This window comes from Notolabrus celidotus, chromosome 2, assembly GCF_009762535.1.
Source record: "Notolabrus celidotus isolate fNotCel1 chromosome 2, fNotCel1.pri, whole genome shotgun sequence".
Taxonomy (NCBI): domain Eukaryota; kingdom Metazoa; phylum Chordata; class Actinopteri; order Labriformes; family Labridae; genus Notolabrus; species Notolabrus celidotus.
The window spans coordinates 6,825,850-6,850,021 of NC_048273.1; the positions used below are offsets into that span (position 1 = coordinate 6,825,850).

The window sequence follows — 24,172 nt, forward strand, 5'->3', positions numbered from 1 at the left end:
GACATGATCATGAATCTCATGAAGCGGAAATGTAATATTTCAATCCTCCCTTGAACCCTTTTCTAACTTCTAACGAACAAACATTATCGTGTACACTACCAGTCAAAAGTTTGGAAACACCTTCTCATTCAAGGGTTTGTATTTATTTTAATGATTTGAAACACTGTAGATTAATACTGAAGACATCAAAACTATGAAAGAACATATATGGAATTATTTAATTAACAAAAAGCCAGAGTATGTTTTATATTTTAGATTCTGTAAAGTAGCCCCCTTTTTCCTTCATGACAGCTTTGCACACTCTTGGTATTCTCTCAGTCTGCTTCATGAAGTGGTCTCCTGGAATGGTTTCTAATTAACATGAGCCTTGTCAAGAGTTCATTTGTAGAATGACTTGCCTTCTTAATGTGTTTGAGACCATCAGTTGTGTTGATCAGAGGTAGGGTTAGCACACAATAGATAGCCCTATTAACTACTGTTGTAATCCAGATTATGCCAAAACCAGATTATTTCACAGTTTTGATGTCTTCAGTATTAATCTACAATGTTGAAAATAATTAAAATAGATAAAACCATTGAATGAGAAGGTGAGTCCAAACTTTTGACTGGTAGTGTATATCAGTTTCGGACCCCTTCCCTTCCCTTCTGTGGACTGCAGAGCTGCGAGTCCTGAGGAGGCACTGATGGACAAAATATAGTTTACAGTTGGGTTGCGGTTCTTGAGCAAGAAGGAGGCCACGATGACTCAGACCAGGGAGAGATTGTTGTTGTAGAAGATGGAGAAGGTGATGGCCTCAGTCTGCAACCTCATTCTTCTTCCACGTGATCCTTTCGTCCTTCTCCTTCTCCTGGCTACCTCCTTAGAAACGACATCCTCACATTTCTTGGCAACCTTGTGTTTGAGAACAAAGGTGCTGACCAGAGTCATCACAGTGTACAATACTGCTGACTGGACAGGGTCAGTCAAATCCTCCAAAAGAGCCAGATGGGGATGGCAGAGAAAACAGAGCGGTCGATTTTGCTGAGAGGTTTCTGCTGAAGTTGTGGAGAAGCAGGTCTTCCTCTGACTGCTGCTTGTTGCTGCCTTTAGGTGCAATGTCTCCGAAATGACCGGCTTCTGTGGTGCACTGCTTCGGAAACAAGAGGACTGACACGTTGGTGTATGTGGACCTGCAGTGCCGTAACAAAGCTATTTTGTACATAGGTAATTCTAGCCATTCTGCGCTTATGTATATACTTTATTTTATCTGATCTTTATTCTATTTAATTTAATTTAATTTAATTTGTTCAATTTAATTTAATTTAATTTGTTTAATTTAATTTTATTCTTTTTTTTTCTTTTTTTTTGTTTAATTTAATTTAATTTAATTTAATTCAATTCAATTCAATTTAATTTAATTTAATTTAATTTAATTTAATTTAATTTAATTTAATTTAATTTAATTCATATTTATATCTTATTTGATTCCTTCTATTCACATTTTGACTTTCTTACAAACTATTTATAAGAGTTCTTTAATGACCATATTTCCCTCCCTGGGATAAATAAAGTATTTCTGATTCTGATTCTGATTGGAAATGCTGCCATTGCAAGGCATGAGTTTTAACGCCACTTCTGGTCTGCAGCGTGCGGCTTCATGTCACGGCTGCAGGCTGAGCAATCTAATCTTCTTTATCACACTGATCAGTCATTTAGACGCCTGATACGTAAAAGAAATAAGGCCAAGGTTAAAATCCCATCACTCCCCTCTGATGTTAAGGTTAGAACAGTTAAGCTTTTGCATGTAGTGTTATTTGTGCATGCAGTCAGATGGATGACATGAAGTTAGCAGGAGAGTAGTATAGTGTAAAACAGATGTACCATGGAAGAGGACAATACAGGGAGGACTCTCACAGAGGAACTATGCTTTATGTTATTCTTTGGGCTAAACAGAGGGAAAAGACATTTCTTGATGACAGGCGGCCGTCCGTCAGGAGCTTGAATCTGGAATAAAGAGGCACATGACTGGTGGCACAGGGAAACATGGTGCACATGACAACAAGGAGATATGGTTTACATCTCTGTAAAGGTGCAATAGTAAGGACAGAGCATCAAGAGGAGGGGGTACAGAGGGCGGACAGACAGGTAGAGACATACAGTATGCATGAAGAAAGTGCATCCAGACGTCCTGACACACGATGCACTTCTGACATGCCAGTTACCATTTGAGATTTTTTCTTCTTCTTCTTTATTGCTCTGAAGAACCCCTGCTTCTCCTTTTCTTTAGACGGCTCGGCGTTCAGCACTACAGTGTCCGGGCCGGTCCTAAAACAGAACAAGCGTTACTACAGATACACAACATGTGATGGCACCTTCATTAAAGCCATCATCACGTCACCAGAGAGGAGTTCAATCTGCTTCACTATCATCAGTAAGGCACCATGAACTCGTGTGTGCTGTGTAGCTTGGAAACTCCAGTTCTAAAAGATATTCTTGGTGTGAAATAAAAATAAATCATGTTCTGTTGTGGTCAGCAGACATAAATTACCAGGGGTCGAATGCCGGCTGACGTTTGGAGTGGTTAGTGAGACCCGGGCCGTCTCCAGAGCCCCGGCTCTGACCTCTGCTGTCGTGGAAGGAGTTGTCTGGCCGGGGAGAAGGGACTGTTCAACAAACACAACAAATACTGTTTGTTCATGCTGGAAGAATGGTAATATCAGATGTTTACTCCACCTCTCAGGAATAAAACAGCTTTGAGATGTATTGTCATGCAGGTACACTGAAAAAAAATGCCCCTCCAAAAACAAGAAGAAAAAAAACTAGATAAAAGTACCTTGAAATAAGCAAAACAATCTGCCAATAGAACAAGTGAAAATTTGCTTGGTAAGATTTCTTAAAATAGAACGTAATATTTAGAAAACTGTGATCTTAAAATTAGCTGGGAAAACTTATTTTAAGTAATATTTTACCAGTATTTTAAATCTTAGTGTCTCAGAATAAGACAGGAATTATAACAATTTGTATTTTTTCACTCAAAAAAAGATTTTTCCACTAATACATTTCATGTCAACTTCTTCATCTGAGATATATTCACCTTAATTTGAGTTGTATTATAGCAGCACTTATCTAGGTTTAAGACCATCTTGTACTTGAAATAAGATGACAAAGTTTAATTTGAGCATTTTGAGATATAATGTCTTCTCATAGTGAGCTGGATATACTAATATTCAGTCATGTTGTTTTTTTAGGATAAGCCAGCTATGCTCAAAAGTAGATGTTTCATTGTGTGCATGTAGTTTGAGGATGTATATTTTGATCTGATTTAGAAGAAACAGTGCCTGAAAACTGAAACCCAACCTTAAAAACAACAACTTTTCTTTCTTTCTTTCTTTCTTTCTTTCTTTCTTTCTTTCTTTCTTTCTTTCTTTCTTTCTTTCTTTCTTTCTTTCTTTCCTTTTTCTTTCTTTTATCAATGGAGCTGTTTGCAATAAAATGCATTTACTTAAATCAAGTAAAGTGTTTGTCTTAAATCAAGATTATCCATCTTCTTCAAATAAGATCTCAGCTTGAAAAATGTATGAAATGTAAAATAAACCTTGTTTCTTCTAAATTTCAACTCAAAACAAGAATATTTCAAGATTGTGTGACTTCACAAGATATTTAAGATGTCTTAAAACAAGTCCCTCTATCTCGCTCAAATGTTACTTGTTAAGTCAATTCATCTTAAATCAAGTGGGAGAAGACATTTAGACAAAAAATGAGACAATTTCATTTGGTAAGATTTTAAGTTTTTTTGCAGTGTAGGTGCAGACAAGCATCTTTACCTCATGAGTCCACGGGTTAATATTTAAACTTGGCGCCTCCATGAGGTCAAAGGTTTGTTCCTCCTTTACTTTGTTTTACGATCAGGTCCCTGCACGACTAAAGACCTTCCTCAGATGTGCTTATGTAAGGGCGTATGCTAAGTATGTTAGCATGCAGTAAGGAGGCTGCGTTGGACTGTGTTGTGCTTTTAAAGGAGAACCAAATCATTTCTATATTCATCTTCTTCTTTATATATCCATCTGTTTTGTTTTTCATATCAAGCTGAAAGGGATTTATCTTTGTGCCTTGATGAACCACTCTGCTGTTTGTTAGTTACACACATTATTTACATGTTTATGATCGGAGCTTTGGGTTCTTTGCACAAGTCAAATTTCCCCTCTGAAACAAATAAGCTTATCATCTCATTATCAATATATCTCCCTCCAATATTATGTATTTGTTTATCCTATTTATAGTATGTCGTTTATTTACTCTCTTGTCCACTAACCCCAAACACATTCAAGACTCTTCATCCTAACACAAACTCCTCCAAATCATACAAATATTGAAAAACACACAAGGGACACACATCATCTACAAAATGTGACTTATTCAGTTTGATTCTCTACTTTTTTTTTCAGTGTGTTGACCTCTGGACTAAACTGAAATCTTCCACTCATCACCCCAAGAAGCTTTTGTGTTGGTATCCTGTTGAGTGTCTTACTGTAGAGTTGTTCTTTATTTAAAATACCATGCTAGATATCAGCATGTTATCATTCTAACTCTCTGTGAAGGTTCTCAGTCATTCAAGTCATGGTAATCCAAAGCCTGATCCATAAGGCAAGTGGACTGGTAGAAATTCTTGAAGATGTAAGGCTTCTTCAGTTCTAACCAGACTGAGGAAGAGCTCGACGATATAAGCCACTAACAGTCGTGGGTGTGTCCAGGAGTCACAAAGGGTCCTAAGTGGGGTCTCATTAGTCTAGTTCCTGGCAGTCGTTAGGGTGATGGGTCAGCTGTGGGTCGTTAGAGTCACATGGTCTCTGGTGTGAGTATGGTCTTACTTGTTTTGACAGAGAATTCAAAACAGCATTGTATGTAGGAGACAAATGGTGTCTTAGTCCACCACCTCTGTTAAGAGAAGGGTGTTCAAGCTTAAAGGGATATTTCAGTTTTTTTGAAGTGGGGTCGTATGAGTTACAGTACACTAGTGCTCCTGTTAGCCACAATGAGTGCCGGTGAGCTCTTCCCCTTTAATGAGAAAATTCCCAGAGGACCGGCAGGAGAGCTAGGCTAAAAACAGGAGCTATTCAGTTTGCCGTCAGAAACCCCCTTTGTTTTGGCACTATTTTCAGACGCACCTCGCAGACCAGTGTTCTTCCGCTGCATGAGCACGGATACACACCGATCAGCTGTTTGGATCAACAAGCACGTAGCATTTTTAGCAGACACTTTTAGGAACAAAAACTACAAACTGCAGAAATGACTGATTCTGACAGCGACGATGACATGTCGTTTACTGTGGACACAAGAGGATACCTCTATGAACCAGAGTTTACAGAGGAAGAACTCCAGATGCAGACCCAACGGACCAACGAAGAAGAGAGGGGAGAAAGTTCTGTGCTAACGAGTGAGCAGGAGAGATCCCACGTTACCTGGTGGTGCCGGTGTGTAAACTGTGAACCCATGCCAACGAACCCAGAGAGCTTCTGCTGTCAGGAGAGGGACTTAGTGACAACAATACTTCAGGACCTTTCTGAATCAGAGGATACCAGCGGCTCACATACGGCTCCAGTCTGCATCACTGCACACTCATTGTAGCTAGCAGGAGCAATAGTGTACTGTAACTCATACGACCCCACTTCAAAAAAACTGAAATATCCCTTTAACATAGAGGGCTTCCTTGACCCCTCTTTCATACCAATGCTCTTCTCTGTCCAGGATCTGAACCTTGCTGTCCTCAAAGGAGTGTACCTTGTCCTTGAGGCCACTTAGGACCCTATTGTGACTCCTGGACACACCCACGACTGTTAGTGGCTTATATCTTCCAGCTCTTCCCCAGTCTGGTCAGAACTGAAGAAGCCTTTCGGAGGAGAGGTGAAACGTCTTCAAGAATTTCTCTACCAGTCCAGTTGCCTTACGGATCAAGCTTTGGCTTATCATTCTTACTGTTAGCATGTGAGCTAATATCTGCAGCTTGAGGGCCTGATCAGCTTGAGGGCCTGATTCCACTAACAGGTTTTTCTGGGCTTGTTTTCCAGACACAAACTGATGCATTTCGGCGTTTGTAGCTCTCAGTGTTGTGAGCACAACCTTTGCCATCTGATAATAAATGTCACATTGTCATCACCAACCAATCAAGATCAAGAGGGGGCGGGATATCTGATGTCAACTTTGTCAACAACGATGGCAGAGGTCTGTATGGAGGAGAATCTAACTGCACTCACTTCTTTAATGGTATCACTTCAAGGTCCAGAGCAGAGCTAATGCTGCAACATGATATAAACATCAGTTGTTCCCTTTACTATTCGACTGAATACAATTAAATATGAAGCATACAGGGCATTTTGAAAAAAGACTCTCAACAGTCACCTCAAAGGAAAGTGGAAGTGCCGTGGGACAACTTTCGTAAGCTAGCAACAGCAACACAGGCTTCACAAAGGAAGTGGGTTAGCTGCGCGATGGCTGTGGCGCGAGACGGCGCCGGTTTGTGTCATTACGGCGTTCACACAGACTCACCGCTGGCTGCGTGAGTCACCACAAATTTGACCCAAAATAAGGCCCGTAAACAATCCTGTATTGAAGTGTCTTTCTGAATGTCCTCAGGATCGAATCGTTACAGGAGAGGCCGAGGAGGCGTGTGATCTGGTGTTAATTATAATCACTAAACATAAGTAAACACATTAATCACTCCACACTTAACTGGCTGTTGCCATAGTTATCCAGGAGTGGTTTTGGGTCAAGCCTTTAGAAAGCAATCTCATTTATATTAAAAAAAGGTTCTTAATTTACATATAAAATACTCATAGCTGTGTGCTCAGACACTCACACACACAAGAGGGAGGAGGAGGAGGTGTAGCCTGTGTAACCTGATATTATTTGATCAGTAAAATTATGGACCTACACTCTATTTTATTTGTTTACGTTTTGTTGTGGTCATATCAGGGGGCGCTTTCAAGTGTTGTAACGGTGTCTGGGCTTCATCTGAACAGGACACCATCTTGTTACATTAAAAACTGGTGCTCAAAAAACACCGACCTGCTGAGCACAAGAGGAAACATTTCGTATAACCTGATGTTATTTCATTACCAACATACTGTAGTTTACCTGCAGCCAACCTGATATGACAACTTTACTCAACATCAGTTCAAACAGAAAAACAAAAAGTGATCAAGCGTTTTCTGTCCGGGCCCCTCGGCTGTGGAATGATCTGCAGGAGGAGATCAGGGAAGCTAACACACTCACTTTTTAAAAACTCACTATTTTAGACTCGCTTTTTATTGATTTTATGGTTTATTGCTTTGATGCTTGTTTTTTTTAAAAAAAAAAAACCTGGTGCAATTTTATCCGTGCAATAACATACTTATCTATTTATCAGCTAGAAGTGTACATAGTGTGTATACATCTGTAATAGTTGCAATATTCTATTTCATTTTATTCTATTTGACCTTTATCATTGCTATTATTATTGTTATTATATTTTTTAACTATGTTAGTACATTGTTGTTTTCCCCTGTCCTGTTTTGTAAGCTGCTGTAACAAAAGAAAGAATTTCCCCCAATGGGGGACCAATAAAGTATATCTTGAGTGACCCAGCACTTGGTACTTTGGTCATTATTGTGGTGATGTTAATTGTCGATGATGATAATGGAAGGTCTTAAATTGTTTGGTTGCTTCATTGTAGATGTTCCTTATTTACTTTTGTGCATTGCCTTTACACTGCTTGGCAGTACCTGCATCCAAATGGACTTGAAGCACTTTGTTACTCTTACTGATCTTGTTTCCTCTTGTCTAGATCTTTGCTTGTGTTGTTCTTGTTCTGGTATGTACGTCGCTTTGGATAAAGCGTCTGCTAAATGACATTGTAACATCTTATCTTATCTTATTGCTGGATAATGATATCTTATTAATTACTGCCTGCTACTTTTTTAAAATAGTTTATAAAGTGCTTTGTAATTTGTTTTGAAAAGCGCTATATAAATAAAGTTATTATAATCATTATGTATTTGTATTATTATTATTATATATATATTATATATATTTAATTCATATATAAATGTTTATTTTATTTCATTTAATTTAATATTATTATTATTATTTTTTTTTTCTCTTTCTTTTAAAAAAATTAAAAAAAATTTGTTCTCATTATATAGTTGATAAGTAATGTAGAAACTGTGTCAAGCTGTGAAAAATCAAAATAAACAATTAAAAATAATAATTTAGTTTGAAACTGCTGTTAAGCCCCATTTCCCGGAACAGGTCCCCAAATCACCGAGCCGTACCGTCCCACTTTTTGGTACCCTTCTGTTGGGGTGCCAGACATACCGATCCGACCCCAGAAGGCGGAGCTAGAAACACTACAGTCCGTTGATTGGTTGAAAGAATCGTCACTTCCTGTGCGACAGAGGTAATAAAGAACAACACATAACCCCGCCATGTTTAAATCTCCAGTGGACTACCGATCCGACCCGAACCAAACTGTACTGATCCATACCAGACCGCTTGGTGGAAACGAGCCATTAGTGGACACAGGCCCTAAAGCTCCACTGTGCTAGCATGGCTGCTAAATGAAAGGATCTCCTCTCCTCCCTCTGGCTCAAAAATCTAGTCTGGTTCTTAGTGAGGGGTTGCATGTAACCCCGGTGGATGAACATGTATGACTTGTGTGAAACACTTTGATGAACAGCAGTAAACAGCAGTCGAGTGTGTGAGGCTTGAACATAAATTCCAGAAACAGAAAACAGTGTGACTAAACCAACCTCTGTAGAAGCTGCCCACCCTCCGAGGCATGGATTCACTGTAGATGTTTCGGTTCTCTTTAGACGATCCCCCGTCTTCTGTTTGCTGGTCGTGATACAAGCCGACCTGAGTCACAACAGAAGACCTGGTCACATAAAAAAACTAATGGCCAGCTGCTTTTCATGCCTCTCTATCTGAGCTGATATTTTTATATACCTGAAAGCATGCAATAAAAGGAAGGAGGAGGGCGTATTGATTTACACTTTGTCATTTCAATAACAACAACATCTTTAAAGGTTAAATATATTCTCCAAACTGCTCAGGTGACAAGCTTGTCTGTGCTATCATAGGTAGTCACATTAAAGGCGAGCAAAGCAAACAGAGAAAATGAAGAGGCATCTGATGCGCAGAGACAGAAAGAGAGAGATAGAGAGAGAGCAGTTCATGACAGCAGCATCCACCCACATCCAGTCTACCGAGAGTGCGGATGTGGGTGGGGAATGGTGGGTGCAGGCAGAAATGTCGGACCTCGCTTTTTTTCCGCTGTGTGTGAAAAGACGCGGTGTTGTCCCTTGTCGAGTCCCTTATTGGGGGTCTGCTGTGGGTGACCTCAGTGGGTGTCTGGTCACTCTGTTAATGGAGACATGATTGAAGCATGACGTGAGCTCAGCTTTGCAGCACACACTTACAAATACACAAGCAAGCACTGTTATACTATATATATATACAGTATGCATCAATACACAGGTAACATCATCAAGAGAAACACACTTTAACATCTTGTGATTAAAGGGAAGAAGAAGCTGGAGTTATGTTAATCTGGACACTCCTACAAACATGGAAAACTAACTGATAAGATCTGGCTGAAAACTGAAACACAAATCGTGATATTTTCAGAAGCCACCAGAAAAAACAACTCCTGCTGCACAAACTGAGACTGAGGCAGAGTTATCCAACACAACCTGGTGTAGGCATTTCAAATGATTGGATCATGTAGGCTTCCCTTAAACTCAGAGAGGTGATGTGGGCTGGAGACTGACCCTACTCATGTCTTCTTCTCTGGAGGAGCCCCCAGAGTGGCGAGGCAGCGTGCGGTGCTGCAGCTGTGGAGACAGAAGCTGGAGACTGCTGGCTCTGGTAGGCCCGCCTTGCCCGACCACCAGCCCCTCCTCTCCCCCGTGTGTCCTCTGATCCCTCCGTACGTACATGGAGTGGCGGTGTGGTCGCTGCTGCGAGGAGAAGGGGCTCGTGTACCCCTGGCCGTAAGTTAGAGGGTCGTGTGGGGCGGACAGGGAGTGAGAGTGGCTCCTTTCGATGCCACCCTCCCCTGGCTCCAGGGTATCTGGGGACTTGGCCTCCTCTGAGGACTTGTGGCGGGTGGAGGAGCGCCTATAAGACGAGTCCAGAGTGTTGCTCTCTCTCTCAGTGCGCATGCTTCCTCTGCTAATCCCACCAGGTCCTAGTCTGTCCATGCGGCGGGCTGCTGGGCTGCCCGGGGCTGTGAGGTCCAGGCAGCTGGAGGGAAAGTAGCGAGATGTCGGCTCATCAGCGTAGAGATGCACATCGTTTAAGTTCCCCACTGACTTAGCATCACTTAGCGTCCCGTAGCTCTTAGACAAGTTCAGGTAGGCAAACTTAGAGGGGTTGGAGCTGTGAGACTCCATGTAGCTGTGTCGACTGTGTTTGTCCCCTGACTGAAGCGTGTTGGTCTTCCCCTCCACAAAAGAATGGCGGTTCTGCTGCGAGCGGAAGTTGGATTTGAGGTACTTAGCTCCAGGACCGTCGGACACTTTGGTCCCCATGTTCATCTCAAAGTCCCCCTTGCCCTTGGCTTCCCCGGGGCTGAGCAGATGAGGCAGGTTGCTGCTGGCCAGGTCCATGCTGCAGGAGGTGGAGTGGTTGTAGATCTGCGGCTGGTAGTTCTTGGGATGCAGCGTCGGGCTGAGGTTGATGGCTGCAGGCATGTTGCCGTTGAGGAAGGCATCATTGCTGGGGAGGACGTCGTCGTGCCGGGGCAAGCTGGAGCACTCTCTGCTGCTGGAGCGGTGGCTTCCTGAGCTCTTTCCGCCGTGACTCCTGAGAGAGAGCAGAAAAACATGTCAACATTCAATCCTTGTCATTCAGCTCCAGATTTGAGCTCTGACACGATGAGAGAGCACAGCGCAGCCCTGAGCAGTTTTTACTGCTCAGGGCTGCGCTTAGGAGGTGCTAACAGCTCATCTCTACAATCAGACACAAAACAAGAGCAAACGACACACAGCTGCAAAACTTTAGAAGCCTTTATGCTTTGTGAGCTGGACCTCAAGACGGATCAGACAGGGGATAATACTGCAATTGTTGGTGCTATTAGCAGATGCAATCCATTCTAAGTGTACTTAACCCTGTGTATTTGGGCACCTTAACAGATCTATGGTCTAAGGGTTCTCTACCTGAAATATGTGTCCCTGTCTACAAACCCCCCGAAAATGAAAAACATCCATTCTGCCTCTGTTCTGATTTCTCCACCTTTCTGTAAATGTGTGTGAAACGAGCCGTTTCAGACTTCAGTGTTTTTCATACGTCACAACGCCATCCGGTCTGTAACTGAAGTCAGAGCTCGGAGCTTGTTCAGCCCATAGACTGTATGAAATACAACTCAACCCCTCCTCCGTTTTTCATTCCCTGCACACATGTGTGCTAACAAGGAGCTTAGGAGGGAGGCACGCTAGTTGTAGGCTGTCTTAATAAACACAAAGGTTGGTTTTACTCCCCACGTCTGCAGATTTGAAGATCTAGTGGATGATTTTTATTTTTCATGGAAAAGTGCTAGTGCTAGTTAGCATAGCCACATAGCTACATGTTTGTCGCTGTGTACCAAGACACACGTCGACATACTGACAAATAAAACAACAAGAAACACAAAATCTGGGACCAATGGTTCAGAAAGGTCCTGTTGCAGGCGCATCTCCGTCAGGATCAGATTCTGGATCAAATTCAGAGGGGTCAACATGGGTCTGTGAGCAGCCGTGTCTATGCATGCAACATGTAAACATAAGATCAACGTGCTGGAGAGCCGAGGCCACATCCACTTCCTGAGGGGGCGTGGTCAGAGAGCTCAATCTCATTTAAAGGCACAGACACAGAAAACAGCCTGTTCTGAGCAGGGCTGAAAAAGAGGGGTTTACAGGCAGACCAAAATCTGATTTCAAAGTGTTTTTTTTAGTAATAAAGTTTAAAGACATGTTTTGGGGACCTCTTAGACCAATATATTTTGATGAAAAAGAGCATAATATGTCACCTTTAAGTGTAGGAGATTCTAAATAATGAACAAGGGTTGACAGCTTTGAAATGAATGCAGAAAGTCAATGGAAATTAAGATAATTGATCTTTTATTGTTTCCATCTTGTGCAATACTTCAGGCCTTTTTATGCATATCTTGCTTTCTACACATGCCATTGACTGCTTTATTATGTTTCAGTGTGTATGTTTGAATGCTCATGTTGAGTTGTGTCTTCTGTGTTTTCCTGCTTAATAATCATGCATTATATATTGGAAATTTTGATACAGAATAAAACCAAACCCAGCTAAGTATACATGTCTGATCCTCTTATAAAGGGCAGTACATTCTGCAGAAATGTCAGTCCACAGTGACCGCTGCAGATAATTGTCCTCAGGGGAGCTGCGGACTGAAAACAAGCAGCTGCATTTGCATGAGAAAAAAAACACATTAAGTGGTACATGTGAACCACAAGCTCTAACAAGCTGTAGCATCCACTCTGACCTGCTGGGGGTGGTGTTGTCTCCATGGTGAGGTTTTCTCTTGGAGGAGCGGACAGGTGTAGGTGTGGGTGGGCCAGGCCGATCCACCAGCCGCAGGGTCTGGAAGGCGTGGTGGTTCAGGCTCTGCTCGGTGAGAAAGCGTTCTGTCGGGTTCAGCAGCAGTAGGTTCTGTAGCACAGAACACAGAGAGCCTGTGAGAAACCCAGAACATCCAGACCTCCCCAAACACACTGAAGCAGGCATGCTATCATGACTCATTGCCATTAACATAAAAGTCAGGCTGCTGCTGCTACATCTAATTGTGTCGCACATTCACCATACGAGCCAAACAATGATGGGAAATATGATGTGTGACATTTGTTATAGGCTCGTCGGATGAAAATGTTTCATAACTTGTCTGTATAGACTTTAATGAGCTCTGAATCCTGTGAGGACTCATTCAATACGTGAACTAAAGCTAACCTATGAACTCTGACTTCATATAACTGAAGCTGCTCCTCTCACTTCCACATGAACAACAGAACTAATAAGACAAACTTTTAATCTCTGCAAGAAGTCCAGCTTGGCATTAGCATGCTTTTCTTTTCATTAAGATCTAAACTCGACTCAGAAGCTTGATTAGTAACGGGAGAGATGCCTGTCCTTGCAGAATTCAGTCCTGAGATGACATTATGTTAGCAGTGAGTCATTATCTACTGGGAAAAGCGCAAGTGCACAAGCACAGCCCACATTCTTGACATGGAGCTCCTGTTTACAGTGCAGACACAGCAATAACAGCAGCGCTGGAACCAGGATATGAGCTGAGAGATGCTGAAGCAGTGAAGAGGCAGCGTGCAGTCACGACGTAAGCACACGCACAAATGATGCGGTTGTCACATGTCTAGTCTGTGAAAAATGCAGTTTCTTATGGTGCAAGAGTATCTGTTCATCGTAGAGTGTGAGCAGGAAGGAACTGGACCTGATACAGAGGTAGAAATACAAAAACATCTCTGCAGCAGAGCCGCTTAGCCAGCTTTGTCCAACCTGTGATCCTGTACCTTTAGCAGGTCCAGCAGGCCTCCGCCGATGATTCCCAGGTATCTTCGCTCAAGAGTCTGGGGGTGGTTCACAGCAGGGAACTAAAGCAAGGAACATTCAGAGGATTAGAGAACAGCCAAGAGTGTTACCACAACAAGTGTCCAAGTGATAAATGATTAAATAATCACAAACTTGAAGAATGAGCAGACTCCTGTAACTTCAAGCATCGACTACAGCAATGAGAGTGATTTTCATTGTCAGTTATTTAAACCAACAGAACTGAATTAATTCAGTCACTATTCATCCTCCTCAGTCTCCTTTTTCATGTCACTGTTGACCCTCTGATAATTTATAAAGTAATCTAATGAGAGCACATAGAATATCATCAACATGATGGTGAGTAAGTAAGTATGGAAGTATTTAAAAGCACTTTTTAAACACAGTTCAATTTTGCCACTTGCATCAAAGACTGTATAGAACATGGACGTAGTCTCAGTGACGTCAACCATTGGTTTCATAAGTCACCATATTGAAAATAGCAACGTTAGTTGTCAAGCCAGTAATAGCATACGTTACTGGCCTGATTTGCACTATCTACCCAGGACTATAGCCCGTGGTCGAAACGCAGACAACAATGGGGGGCACAGGAACCTCGAAAGGTGCATTTCGACTAAGAGTTCCGGGGTCTTTCAGCCCCCAGAACTACTTTACCCTGAACTAAAAGGTTCTGTGTCCCCATTGTTGTCTGTGTTTCGACCGCGGGCTGAAGTCCCGGGTAGATTGTGCAAACCAGGCCAGTGATGTATGGAGGAAATAACAAATAAATGCACTACACCACCAGACCAGTAGAGGGCAGTAAGTCAATGACGAATGCCATTCATCACAGATGACACCATAGAAGAAGAAGGATAGGCAGGTATCACAACAGTTAGCCTGTTAGCATGAAGAGACTCAGCTGGCGCTGTTTTAGATGGTGCTATATTTCATCACAGATGGATTCACTGAATCAACACGTGAGAGGAGATAAGCGTGAGCAGCAAAGACGTTTCAACACGGCTTTAAAATCCCTTTGAACTCAAAAAGCCGCGGCAGAGATCGCCGGTGTTTTGGTTTAAACAGCGACTCTGTTAACTGCCGACTTTCAGCCGGATGCATCCCTCATAAACGTCTTTAGACGATCATTAAATATCTGATGAGGATATGGAATCTTAAAACTCCCTCTGTGTTTCAACAGCTGTGTAAACTCCACAAACACTGACACGTTCAGCTGAAGGTCTCCAGTTTACAGGGTCACTTTTAAAACCTTAACACCGGGAGAGACGCATTCACGGTGGGCTGAGAGAAGACTACTGTTACAAGCTGCTAAATCAAGAGAATCCCAGCTTCTTCTTTTGAAAAGTACACACACATACAAAAAAGACAGAACAAAGTAAAGAAAGAGAAATCAAGTGAATCACAGATGTGTGTGATGTTATTGTGGACGGCGGGCGGAATAAAAACACTGCGGTTAATCTACCAATCAGACACGTTCAGCATTGCAGGCCCCGCCCCCCAAAAGCACAGGGGCTCTTTGAAAAGTACTACCCCCCTAGCAGGGGCTTTTTAGGGGGGAGAATATCTACCCCTGAGCTAAATTTAGACCCTAGTTCTGGGGGCTAAAAGACCCCGGAACTCTAGGTCAAAATGCACCTTAAGTCTCACACCTACCCTCCTCACAGTGGCTTAAGACATTATAAATTACATAACAACAATAGTCAATCTTGTTGCTGATGGTCTTGTTAGTTTCTTTAGGTCATAAAGAGGCATCAATATAAATTTCTATCTATTTCACCACCAGTTAAAAAACTCCTCACAGGAGCTTTAATGTTGGCTCTAATGGGGTTTGATTGGCTTTTAGAAGAAGCTCCAAGTGGACACTTGAGGAACTAACGTTTTCATAAATACTGCTTAATTTTCTAAACAGAGTGGCCACTCAATATGCACACACACTTAATTAATAACATTTCTATTCATAAAACACAGACAGTCAAAAAAAAACCTCAAGACATGGAAGACGGTTTCAAAGCAGGTTTGATGCTTTTCCGATGAGTTTCTAACGGCTACTTGAGAACACTACAAAGATCCAGCAGATGAACTAGAGTTCATTATTATTATAGCAGGGCAGGTAGTATCAGTGATGTCACTTCCTGGAGCTTGCACCAATGGAGCAATGCTGCAAAAACTATCTTTAATATCACTGCCAGTACTACTGTGGTGCTTACAGGTAACCGTGACTACCTTGCAACTTAACTTATATCATTATCTTATTTTGTTCTGTGATGTTGGAGCAGCATGGCACCAGAATTCCAGTGGGATTAGTGAAGCTCTCTCTTATCCTGTCTTATCTTGAGGAGTGGACATGCAGCTGAGCGAGCTGAAATGAGGTGATAGTAAATGTATCGGTGAGCACGAAGTGTGTAGTGTATTCTGGATTATGCAGAAAGCCTTTGGTGGAAAAGGGAAAATATACAGAGTTGTAGTCATTGCCCTGGAAGCTGCATGATGAAATAAATGTAAATGATAATGAGCTTCACCAAGGTTCAAGTACAGGGAATTTTAATAATCCAGAGCGGAGGAAACGGAGGTGTGAGTCAAGAGTCAAACAGGAGCAGATAAATCTATTTCTGATGTATTTTTTAGCTGATGAAAACAGAACAGGACAAGTTGGTGAGATGGACACGCCAAGATTCTCAGCTGTGGATCTGATATTTGAGAGGAAGAGAGCAAAGAACGTTGCTCTTATCACACTCTCTTTAAGAAAGGTGTTTTTCCTGCAAATTCTGAGGCTGGAATTAAGTTCTGCAAACACCTTTCGCATCTCCGAAGAGCATGTCTGTACGTACTTTCCTCCACATTCAATCTCCCTGTGTCAACCTCTCTTTCTGTCAGAATCTTTCCTCTGACTATTGTGAATCTGCTGTTTGCCAAGAGAAAAAAAATGTCCAGAAGCTGTTCTTTTTCCATCACACATTTCCAAGCGTTGCAGAAAGCACACCGTAGGTGGCCAATGTGATAAAACAACCATCAAACATCCTGTGCTCACTCACTCACAAGTGTTGTGTGGTTTCTTGTCGCTCTGATGCATTAATATTTCAATAAGAGAAAAAGCAGCCCATGTGGCTCCCTCAGACACAGAGCTCCCCTCTCATGTTCTTTTCTGCTGTTGTTAAAATAATTTGGCTGAGAGAGGGGGCGTAAACATAAACGTCCAGTGATTAGTGAAGTTTGATGACAGGGTTATGCTCTCCTCTTATTTTAATTATAGCAGGAATAGAAATGTCTGCTTTAATGTAGGGAAAAAAAAACAAGGTTTAGGCATGACGAGAGGATTTAAGGCTCCACAGAACCAAAAATTTAACACATTTTTATTCCCCAAGTGTCCTAAATGTATAAATGCAGCATTATCAGACAGGGTACTAATCAGCGGGCATTCACTGTCAGGTATTAACAATAGTAGCAATTAGTATCTTCATCCCGGTGCGTGGGCAGGCAGGGGAAGGAAAAGACGACCCTGGTCTGTTGTACCACCAGGCTGCCACAGCAGACTTATCACAGCCTTCCTTCACAGAGCATACAGGATACATAATACACGATGACTCATTGTGATCCAATCAGTCATGGCAAAGCAAACTCAGCCAGGAGGGGGAAAAAAAACACAAGCAGAGACGGAGCAGAGAGAGAGAATAAACAAGGGGAGGCAGATCCGGAGAGAAGATCAAGATGGGAGCGATGGAAGAAAGGGGGGATGTGATGGAACATCGCGAGACGGTTTGGAATCAGAACACATGATCGGAGAGATGAAGAATGAATATGAATACCCTTTTCAAACAGCAGAGGGCGCTATCTGCCTTTGACTTCTCTCGTTTGATGTCATTAGGTCTTTTTGCTCTGTAGCTGCAGAGAAGTGTGCAGAGTGCAGACCACCATTTTCAGCATTTCACTTCTTTTATTGAAGTATAATTGCCATCCGCTTTTGATAAACTATTGGAAAAACATCTCCCTCTCAACTCCTTGCGTATATGTGGTGAGTCAGGTCCAAACAGCTGCTCTGCAAGTAACAGAGGCTCTATTCACACATGCACACAACTCCAGAAACTTCTTAAAATTTGGGGATGAGTTGCATGTGAGAACAAAAGCAGCCAAAAAATTCTACCCAGACTTTATCTAGAATTTTCCTGCTAGCCCCCCTCGTCAAGTTTCTGAAAGAATTCAGGGTGAGCTGATCACCGCTGGTGATGGGAATTCAGGCTCTTCTTAGAGAGCCGGTTCTTTTGGATCGGCTCACTACAAAGAGCCGGCTCTTTCGGCTCCCAAGTGGCTCCTCAGATTTTTTCTTGTTTAAATGAATGTATCACCTAAAATGATGTAAAATTATATGTAAAATGAGTAACTAATGTAAAAAACATACATTATATCAAATGTGTATTATTTATGAGGCTTTATTTATATACTCAACACGGAGCAGAGTGCTACAAAAATGTATTATAAAGTACAAAAACAAAACCCATCACAATTAGACAAAAAGGTCCAATCTCTAATTGCATGTATATTATTTATAAACTTTGAAACACCTTCATTAACAGCAGGTTCCCTTTACTGTCTTTATTCTTCACTTATTGCACTGATGGATAAACAGTTCTAATGTCCATGACCTGGATGACTGAGAACCTTCACAGACACTTCTACTGTAGCTTCTGGTCCAGGCTCTTGTAATGTCACGCATTGACTACTGCAACTCTCTACTGGCAGGCCTCCCTGCATTCACAGTCAAACCTCTGCAAATGGTCCAGAACACAGCAGCACGTCTGGTCTTCAACCAGCCTAAGACAGCTGATGTCACTCCCCTGCTCATTTCGCTACACTGGCTTCCAGTTGCAGCTCGCATCAGATACAAAACTCTAATCATGACTTACAAAGCAGTCACCAAAACTGCTCCAGTTTACCTGGAACCCCTCATCCAGGTCTACTGCCCTTCTCGCCCGCTACACTCAGCCTCTGAAAAGCGCCTAGTGCTTCCAGCACACAAGGCCTCAAAATCACTAGCTCGACTCTTCTCTTCTGTTGTCCCTAAATGGTGGAATTAATTGGTCAACTCCATTCGATCTGCAGAGTCCCTCTCTACTTTCAAAAGACAGCTAAAGACCCAGATCTTTAGGAAGCACTATGCACTTAGCTAGACTGTTCTCCACTGTTGTCCCCAGAGGCAGATCATGTCTTCCAGCTACAGTTGACTCACACTGTCCTGCTCTACTCTGGGAATCTGTGTTCAGGTCTGGAGTGACCCAGCACTTGGTACTTTGGTCATTATTGTGGTGAGGTTAATTGTGATGATGATAACGGAAAGTCTTAAATGGTTTGGTTGCTTCATTGTAGATGTTCCTTATTTCGAAAAAAATAAATAAAAATCCTTAATTACTTTTGTGCATTGCCTTTACACTGCTTGGCAGTACCTGCACCCAAATGGACTTGAAGCACTTTGTTACTCTCACTGATCTTGTTTCCTCTTGTCTAGATCTTTGCTTGTGTTGTTCTTGTTCTCGTATGTACGTCGCTTTGGATAAAAGCGTCTGCTAAATGACATTGTAACATTGTAATGTGCCTTTGCAGGTTTTTTGTGGACCCTGATTGATGACATTTTAACCTTGCACAGTCTACACTCTGCCTTTTAAGAGTCTATGCAGTTTCAATGTGTCTAAAGTTCACTGTGTTTCCTGCAGTCACTCGTCTTCTCACCTTTTCAGTGCGTTCTCTCTGTCGCGCACATTCTCCCTCTAGCTACGGATCATACTGAAGTGTACAAAATAATCAACACACTGAATACCAACATGTGGAGCAGGCTCATAAATAATCTCCGCAGACGCAGAATCAGTGAAGACCCAGACAACATGTGGATTTACTGCAACAAGGACAACTGAACAGAATCATATTTAAGACTCAGTGTCCAGTTTTCTGTCTACTGGTTCTTATTGAGAAAAATGAGCATGTTTAGGTGGTCTGGTGTCAGCCGGGAGAGCAACTGAGTCATAATCAGTCTGGCGGCTGAGAAAAAAAGAGACCTGTCACTCAGCTGCAGCCGCCAGCTGAGCGTCTCTGCTGTGTGCAACACCTTCAGTCAGCTGGTTCACATCAAAACATGTTTTAAACTGAAAACACTTGTTTGGCAGAATTGAGTTAAGTAGTTGTGGTGAACGCTTACAAGACTGCAAGTCAAAGTATTTAGTAAGTTTACAACTGTAATTTAAGTAGATAAATAAATTGTCTTTCATATACATTTTTTTTTTAACCTACAAAGCCCTTAAAAATCAGGCACCCTCGTATCTTAAAGAGCTCATAGTGCCCTATTACCCCTCTAGAACTCTACGCTCCCAACATGCAGGCTTGCTAGTTGTACCTAAAATCTCTAAAAGTAGTATGGGAGGTAGAACCTTCAGTTATCAGGCCCCTCTCCTTTGGAATCATCTACCAGTCAAGGTCCGGGAGGCGGACACCCTCTCCACTTTTAAGAGTAGGCTTAAAACTTTCCTTTTTGATAAAGCTTATAATTAAAGCTGGTTCTGGCTTGGACCAGCTTTTGTTAAGCTGCTATAGGCCTAGACTGCCGGGGGAACTGCCGCACTAACACACTGGGATCCTATCTCACCCCCTTCCCCCCAACCCTCCCATCACTCACTTTAACTCTGCCTGTCCCATTAAAGTTACTAACCATAGACCTTTCTGGAGTCCCTGAGCTCCCTTGTCTCGTAGGTTCCTCTGAGCTGCCGTAGACGTGCTCCTGCTGCGGACTATCTGGACTCCAGCTGATACGAACATACTGGACTCCAGTGGCAACAGCTTCTTCTACTCGTCTCATCACCATCACCTCTCTCTCTTACTCCCCTCTATCTGTCTTTCCAGACCCAACTCGGTCGAGGCATGATGGCTGTCTAACATGAGTCTGGTCCTGCTCGAGGTTTCTGCCTGTTAAAAGGAAGTTTTTCCTCGCCACTGTAACTAGCTAAATACTGCGATGTGCAATGCTCATGGTGGATTAAGGTGGGGTCAGACTGAGTCTTACCCTGTCTTGAAGTTGGGTCTCTGTTCATAATTTGACATAGAGTGGTCTAGACCTCCTATGTTTGTAAAAGCGTCTTGAGATAACGTTTGTTGTGATTTGGTGCTATACAAATAAAGATTGATTGATTGATTGATTGATTGATTGATTGATTGATTGATTGATTGATTGATTGATTGATTGATTGATTGATTGATTCATGCTTCATTTGTCTTTATCTTAACATAAGCCTTGCCTATGAGAAAGAACAATTTGTGTATAATATTTATTCTAACAATAAACAATATCAGATTTGTTATAATTTCCAGTAACTAATTTGTGAAAAGGATTAATACTTTTTTTTTTTTACTAAAACTGACTAAAACTATCACATATAGAAATGACTAAAATGTGACTAAAACTAATAAGCATTTTCATCCAAAGACTAAGACTAAAACTAAGATAGCTGCCAAAAACAACACTGGTCTGCACTTTGTCCGCTCACACGTAGTATTGATGTTAATGCAGGAAGTGTCATGATATCCTAAGTCTCTGTTGCTTCATTTCTCCCTCCATCATGCTGTAAAAATCACACTGTGGCTTTTGAAGCATGCTTTTGATATCATGTCCTGCCTCCTGAGACTTATCTCCATCATCTCCCTCTTCTGACAGGGGAAACTTCACGCTGTGAGGTGTGAACATGTGTGAACAAAGCAACAAGTCACACAGCTCCTTAAGATTTCTAGAATACTCAGGTGTGCATGTGTGAAAGAAACAGGATAGACAGAATTTTTACCTTTTTTTTTAAATAGTTTTCATTTACTCCTGCAACTCTATGATCATCCATGACAAGTACTTTTACTTGTTTTTAAAGCTCTTAACGCCCTTGCTCTGCCATACATCACAGATCTGTCATTTTATGTTCCAGCTCAATCACTGAGGTCCTCGAATGCTTCCCTTTTAAATGTTCCTCGTGTGTCTCACACTAAAGGTTGATTTATACTTCTGCGTTGAATCAACGGCGTACCCTACGCCGGGGGTCCGCGTAGCTCCCGTACCTACGCCGAGGCCTACGCACGTAGCTGACGTGCACCTCCTCCAAAATGTAACTCCCCGTAGAGCCGACGCGGACCTCAAGCTCTGTGATTGGTCCACTCGGCGGCTTTGTATTTCCCGCATTTACAACACTTCCGGGATCCCGGACATCGGCCGCACATCGGCTGTGTATTTCCTCTCTTCCTCTCTATTCTTCATGTAATCATGTCTGTATGATAAACAGCAACATGTATCAGCTGTAGATTAACATAACACGCTCTGAAACTCTGTGGAAAAGTAAACAGAGATCGTAGCGGGGCAGGAAGCAGGCGACCGGCTATCAGAGAGACCACACTGCCCTCTAGTGTTTCGGCGGAGAATTGCTGCGCGACACAGACTCACCGACGCACAAGTATGTGGGGCTCAAGTCCGCGTCAGCCCCTGCTGCGTAGGGGAGACGCAGAAGTATAAATCAGCCTAAAGAGAGAGAGCTTTCTGTTTTATGCCCCTAAGCTCTGAACTCTCTGCATCTTGACATTAAAACAGCAATCTCTCTGGGTGTTTTTATAGTAAACTTAAGACTCACCTTTTTAATCTAGCTTTTAATTTGGAATAATTTATTTGTAGCCCTGGACTGCATTATTATTATCATTATAATCATTGCTTTAACATTTATTTATCTATTTATTTCTTGTATTCATCTCATCTTATTAATGCTATCTTATTTAAAACTTTTTTTCCCACTCTTACTTATTTTATTAATTTTACTGTATTGATTTTATTTTATTTTTAAGTATTTTATTCATAATCATGCCTTTTATAATTTTACCATTGCTGTTGTTTTCTGTCTCTCTGTTATTCTGTGAAGCACTTTGGGCTGCATGTTGAAATGTATGAAAGGTGCTTTATAAATAAAGTTGAGTTGAGTTGAAATCTAGCGGAAGTAGCTTTTTTGCATCTTTTCAAAATAAAAGCATGCTTTTTTATCAAAACTGGAAATACAGTTAGCTGGGTGTAAAGTAGTAAAAAGCCAAAATAAAAGTATCACACATTAAAGTGGTGTGAGGCAATCTTGAAACTGGATCTATAACAGCCTTGAAAAAAGTGTATAAGAAACACAGTGTTGAGAATTTTGTCGTATTCAACTTGGTGTTGAAAAATGAAGCAGATGCAGAAGTGCAAAAAAACTGCAGTTCCTTAACTGTCCACTTGAGGCAGACCCCAAAAGCTCTAGAAACCCCAATAGGACCCATGATGAAATGCCCATATTTACAATAGATAACAATAGGTGGGCACAATGTCAGGGCGAGTCAGCATTTCAAATATGGCGACCACCACTGGACTTCAAAACTCCTCTTCATTAACCAATGGGTGACGTTATGGAGACTACGTCCATACCTTATACAGTCTATTAATGCATGATGAGTTCAGGGTATCATAGCATCCCCAGAACAAAACAAAGCAGCAGGAAGAGAACATGGACAGTAATGGTCTGCAGAGAGAACCATAGTGAGGGTTCGTGTAAAGAGTGCGTTACCCGCAGCCCGTGGAACCGTGGGTTGTTATAGAAGAGCTTCATCTGCTCCGGTGGGAGGGGTCCCAACACTTTCTGGATGGTAAAGAGCTGATCGATCTCACTCTCTCCTGGGAACAGAGGCTGCCCATCGCTCAGCTCTCCTAGGATGCAGCCCACTGACCACATGTCCACCGCCTTCCCGTACGGAGCCCTGGGAACACGCATTTAAGGGATTGATTATCAAAGGCAGTCAGTGGAAAGGGTACGGAAAGGACATGTCCGTGTGGTGAATGAGCTCCTGGACAGAGTCAAAAAATAGCAGACCTACCCGAGCAGGAGCTCTGGAGACCGGTACCATCTAGTGGCCACATACTCGGTGTAATTGGCATCGGTCCCCTCAGAGAGATTACGTGCAAAGCCTTGGAAGAGAAGACAGAGAGGCAATAATCTTATAATGAGAAGCTTTTTGATGTGCTCCACATGCTGAGACACCTAAAAATGATTTCAGCCGGGCTCCTCTGTGGATGCTTGTTATGAACCAGCAGAGTGAGTTATAAAGTGTGAGTTAGGGGGAAAGCTGCACTCACGAAGACGAGATGATGAGCGCTCTGCTGACACACTGAGCCCGTCAATGTAGGACAACATAAATGCTTGATATTGCTTTACATATATGGTAAATGGAAGGTCTCCTTTTAGTAACCCTGATGTAAACATCACATGAAGCTAGAAATACAGAAAACTGTCACAATCTAGTAGTTACAACAGATTCGGGGAGATGAGTATTTGCATTACAGATTTGAAAGATTTGTGCTAAATCTGATTTAATCTGTTTTTAAATTCCCTCCTCTAACTCCCTGCCAAGAAAGCAAATTAGTTAGTCTTCTAAATTTGACATCAAATATCTTAGCATCAAGACCGACCATGAAGGGAAGAAGCCTGCATGCTTCATCAAAGGTTAAAAAAGAAAAGACCCCCTCCTAAAGCACATTCCTTTACATGTAATTTCTTGAATTCATATTTAAGGTCTTAAATT

General features: G+C 42.0%; 1 protein-coding gene across 4 annotated transcripts in view; it reads right to left on the reverse strand.

The window, feature by feature from the left end:
- The window catches only part of LOC117807334 (cyclin-dependent kinase-like 5), an 89,614-nt gene that overhangs the window by 5,427 nt on the left and 60,015 nt on the right, over nucleotides 1–24,172 (reverse strand). The window contains exons 8-17 of one of the 4 annotated variants that reach the window (XM_034676610.1): nucleotides 23,468–23,558; nucleotides 23,161–23,350; nucleotides 13,540–13,620; nucleotides 12,504–12,670; nucleotides 9,784–10,819; nucleotides 9,272–9,373; nucleotides 8,764–8,869; nucleotides 2,529–2,625; nucleotides 2,203–2,305; nucleotides 1,802–1,984 (exon numbers count right to left, since the gene is read on the reverse strand). In XM_034676610.1, coding sequence (XP_034532501.1) covers nucleotides 1,826–1,984; nucleotides 2,203–2,305; nucleotides 2,529–2,625; nucleotides 8,764–8,869; nucleotides 9,272–9,373; nucleotides 9,784–10,819; nucleotides 12,504–12,670; nucleotides 13,540–13,620; nucleotides 23,161–23,350; nucleotides 23,468–23,558 — 2,132 coding nt within the window. In that variant the 3' untranslated portion in view covers nucleotides 1,802–1,825. Of the gene's footprint in view, nucleotides 1–1,801; nucleotides 1,985–2,202; nucleotides 2,306–2,528; nucleotides 2,644–8,763; nucleotides 8,870–9,271; nucleotides 9,374–9,783; nucleotides 10,820–12,503; nucleotides 12,671–13,539; nucleotides 13,621–23,160; nucleotides 23,351–23,467; nucleotides 23,559–24,172 lie in introns of those variants that run through there. The other 3 variants (XM_034676602.1, XM_034676595.1, XM_034676589.1) reach the window with 3 other exon arrangements.